This window comes from Vicia villosa, unplaced genomic scaffold, assembly GCF_029867415.1.
Source record: "Vicia villosa cultivar HV-30 ecotype Madison, WI unplaced genomic scaffold, Vvil1.0 ctg.003976F_1_1, whole genome shotgun sequence".
Taxonomy (NCBI): Eukaryota; Viridiplantae; Streptophyta; class Magnoliopsida; order Fabales; family Fabaceae; genus Vicia; species Vicia villosa.
The window spans coordinates 121,831-125,893 of record NW_026706350.1 but is presented as its reverse complement, the minus strand read 5'-3'; the positions used below and the strand labels follow the sequence as shown (position 1 = coordinate 125,893).

General features: G+C 34.6%; 1 protein-coding gene across 1 annotated transcript; it reads left to right on the top strand.

Annotated features, from left to right (window-relative positions):
* Positions 1-987: 987 nt before the first annotated feature.
* LOC131641693 (uncharacterized) lies at positions 988-3,406 on the top strand. The gene is made up of 5 exons (XM_058911989.1): positions 988-1,136; positions 1,241-1,565; positions 2,511-2,615; positions 2,770-2,817; positions 2,929-3,406. Exons 2-5 carry the CDS (start codon positions 1,305-1,307, stop codon positions 3,169-3,171), a joined length of 657 nt encoding a protein of 218 aa, XP_058767972.1. The 5' UTR covers positions 988-1,136; positions 1,241-1,304; the 3' UTR covers positions 3,172-3,406.
* Positions 3,407-4,063: the final 657 nt, after the last annotated feature.

Genomic DNA, 4,063 nt, shown 5'->3' with positions numbered 1-4,063 from the left:
TTCACATTTGGTCCTCCAAAATCACCCTACTTTGACCAAGCATATCTCACTCAATTTTTAAGCTATGAGGGAGTTTTAAGACTTTTTGAAAACCTCAGGATGTCCTCTATAAGCCACTTTGAAACATATTTTTCATTTGGAGCTTTTATCTTGATCATATCCTCTTTGACAAAAAACTGCTTTTGAAGGATGCCTGAAAATGACCTGTAATCTTTTGCATCATACCTCTCAAATGAAGCATTTCTATTCCTGGCTTGTGAGAGGAAAAGTTGTAGAGAATCCAATTTCCTTTAAAATAGGCTTTGAGTGGGGCATTTTTGATGTTCCATGTGAAAGTTATGCCCAGTCAAAGTTGGGTTGACTTTCTCCTAAGAAACCCTAATTTGAACCTTTTTGTATTTGTTCATCTCTGAGTTTCTATTAATGGAATCATGATCAATCCTTGATCAAATGATGGTTATACTTCACATACTTGATGTTGACCAAAATTGGGAGGCTTTGACTATGCTCTGATTATGGTTGACTTTTAGGTCAAACCAGTTGACTGTGGATCATCTGGACTTTTGAATGAGTAATCTTTGGGGCTGAATCTTGAACTTTGAATCACTGTAAATGAAATATGGAAGACAAATTTTGGGGTATGACAATATATATATATATATATATATATATATATATATATATATATATATATATATATATATATATATATATATATATATATATATAATGGGATGATGGGGTATTTGGTATTGGTGTGTATGATTGTTAATAGCGAATATAATTGTGAGAACATAATTGCAAGAAATTCTAGTCCTATTAACACTAATAAACCCTTAATTAGTCTTTATTGTTACGTGGGATCAGAGTGATGCTTACACTTCCATCAAATCCAAAAACACCGTCCAATGACGTATTCTCCCGCTAATAGCGGGCCGCTATATACCAACCAGTGGCATTCCCGTAATATTTCCATTTCTCAGTGGCATTTACGACTCACTCCCATCCTAGAACTAGAGTCAAACAAGCAATCGCAACGTGTGTTTTCTTCTCTCTTTCTCTTTTTCAACAAAAACCAAAATTAAAACCATAAAACCAAACTTGTCGCACGCATTAACTCTTTCGTGAATTCCCAGGTACCCTTTCTTCTCTTCTTTTCATCTTGTTTTTTGTTCCAATTATGTTTCCCTGTCTCTTGCTTTTGCATTGACTTGTTTTTCATGCTGTGATAAATTTGCAGATTAGGTGTTTGTGAAAAGGGTTGAACGAAAATTGGGAACTGTATCAAAATTCAGAATTCAGAAATGGGATCTGAAGGGCCAAAGGCTGTTACAATTCATGTAACTGGGTTTAAGAAGTTTCAAGGAGTGCCAGTAAACCCTACAGAAGCTATTGTTAGTAATCTGAAGGGTTATATTGAAAAGAAAGGTTTACCGGATGGTGTTACTCTTGGAAGTTGCACTGTTCTTGAGGTGGCTGGTGAGGGTGCACTTCCTCAACTGTATCAGACTTTGGAGTCTGGTGTGTCTAAAACAGATACTAAGAGCAACGCTAATGTTGTTTGGGTTAGTTGGTTTTCTCTTATTCAATATTTGACTTCAGTTTAATTGTTGATAATTGATCATGTTATCAGAGCCGTCTCAAATTTTTTGAGGCCGTACCTGTTGCAGTTTAGCTTGACAAAACAAATAGATTATTTAACTACAATTTAATAACAGACAATTTTATTTTAACGAAGCCCTATTTAGCCACGGTTTAACAAATTTTAGGCCCTGTGCGGTAGTCTGTCTTGCACGCCCTCAAATATGGCTCTGATGATACCGCCTTTAAATTTGTAAATATCATAGAAGTTTATGAGCAGTGTCTCAAGTAGGAAACTCAGTTGGTGAGCTAAGGGACATAAAAAGATTTGCTTTAGAATGTCTTAAAAGAAATTTAATAAAGTAATCCGATTCCGAATTATTATCTATTAGACTTGAATATTGTTTGACACACTTGTCATTTTCACCACATTTCTGGTAGATGCATATTGAATTGCATTAGATATTGAGTTTTCATATCATGTAATCTGTAGCATTTTGTTTCCATCATCACACTAATGCCCCGAAGTTGTTGCTAGAAATTGTTACAAATTTGCTGAATGAAAATTGAGAAGAAATAAACTCACACCAATGCAATTATGCAATGGTCGTCTTGTTTAGTCTCATTTTGTTTCTCTCTATTTTCTTTTTTATTTCTAGGGACTCTTATTATATGATCCTCGTTAATTATGAGCTAAGTTTTATGTCAGTGTGATAAACAAGTATTGTCAATTGCGTATCGCGAAGCATTAGTGGTTTGTTAAAATTCCGCTATGCTATACTATAACATTGCTATAGCTGCTATTGTGGAAAACGAATGATTGGTACATGTTGAATAAAAGATACTGTGAAGCAGGAATGCATGTTTATAATATAATCATATTTCTGATTACTTTGATAATGATTTTATTCCATGAATTTATGCTTCAGCTTCACTTGGGGGCGAATAGTGGAGCGACAATGTTTGCCATTGAGCGTCTGGCAGCGAATGAAGCCACTTTCCGCTGTCCAGATGAATTAGGATGGCAACCACAGGTGGGTTATGATCTTGCTTCTTGTTTATCTTTTATCGATGAAATGAAATTAGAATAGCTAAAAGATTTTCTTAAATGGTTTGAAAGCATACCATGTTTTACATTATCTGAATACCTTTTTCCTTTTTTTTTTTTTTTTCATTTTTCTCTTGCAGCAAGTCCCGATAGTCCTTGAAGATGGCGGGATTTCTCGAAAAAGAGAGGTAAAACTGCAATTACTTGTACCTGTATCTCATACTCGCATTGCATGCTGTTGTAGCTATGCTAAGAATGTCTTTATTATTTTCCTAACTTGCAATTATTGTTTTATGAAGACTTCTCTACCCGTTGATGCAATCTATAAATTCTTGAAGAAGGGACAGAATTATGATGTAATGAAATCAGATGATGCCGGACGATTTGTTTGCAATTATGTGTATTACCACTCTCTCCGGTTTGCTGAACAGAAGGGTAACAAGTCTCTATTTGTCCATGTTCCCTTATTTTCGAGAATCGATGAAGAAACTCAGATGAGATTTACAGCCTCTCTTTTGGAGGCCATTGCTTCTGCATGTTAATAATGCAATTGATTGAATTGTTTGCAAGGACTGCCATGTCCACTTTGTCACCTTGGTTGTGCGTGTAAATTATTTGTCTCCATAGAAATGCAATTGTATAACAATTATTGAGTGAATAACAAAGTTGTTCTTTGTTTTTTTTTGGTTTGGCACGTCGTTGATCGATGTACAATCTGGGGATTCCTGCTCATGGACCCTGCATAGATATAAATATGCTGTTGGTGATTGTTGAAAATTGTGTTGGCTTAGTTTTTTTTTTTTGCGTGATTCATGCTAATATTTCAAATGCTATGCAATTTCACACCATAATATAGTTCTAATGTCTATTTGGATAGACTTATTTGAACTTAAACGTTTGTGAGTGTTTGGATGAACTTAAAAAAACAACTTGTAACATGCCTATAAGCAGATTTCAGCTTATTTCTTTAAGCTCTCTTTAGTAGTTTATAAAGAGAAAATACTTGACTCTTTTGTTTTTTATTCACATGTTGGCAAAAAGGACCAACCTCAATCCCACCAAGTGAAAAGGTCACATGCTAGCAAAAAAGACTGATATCTCTCAAAGTTTGCTTTAAGCATCATCATGTTGAGTCAACCTGTACAGTTGCAGTTTTAAACAATAAAGTTTTCATCCAAGGAATTTGAATGGCTATATTTGTGTATGACTAGGATGGTGATTCTTCCATTCAATTGGAAGGAAGTGGAATAAGGTTGTTAGGTTTACCCTTGAAATATGAGTGCCATGATAATGTTATAGATGGCGCGGTTATCGTAAAGATTGTGCTTATGAGAATTCTTCTAAGAATGGTAAATGATTATCAGGTTTTTGATGGAATGGTTTATTTAGTTTGGCGGGAAGTAAAAATAATTTTAGATGAATTGATTTTAGTTA

What these genes read in the sequence shown, in the direction of transcription:
- LOC131641693 (XM_058911989.1), top strand. Translation starts at nt 1,305, where the DNA reads ATGGGATCTGAAGGGCCAAAGGCTGTTACAATTCATGTAACTGGGTTT. An exon ending in GCAACGCTAATGTTGTTTGG is followed by an intron (nt 1,566 to 2,510) that starts GTTAGTTGGTTT and finishes TTTATGCTTCAG; the next exon opens with CTTCACTTGGGGGCGAATAG. An exon ending in AATTAGGATGGCAACCACAG is followed by an intron (nt 2,616 to 2,769) that starts GTGGGTTATGAT and finishes TTTCTCTTGCAG; the next exon opens with CAAGTCCCGATAGTCCTTGA.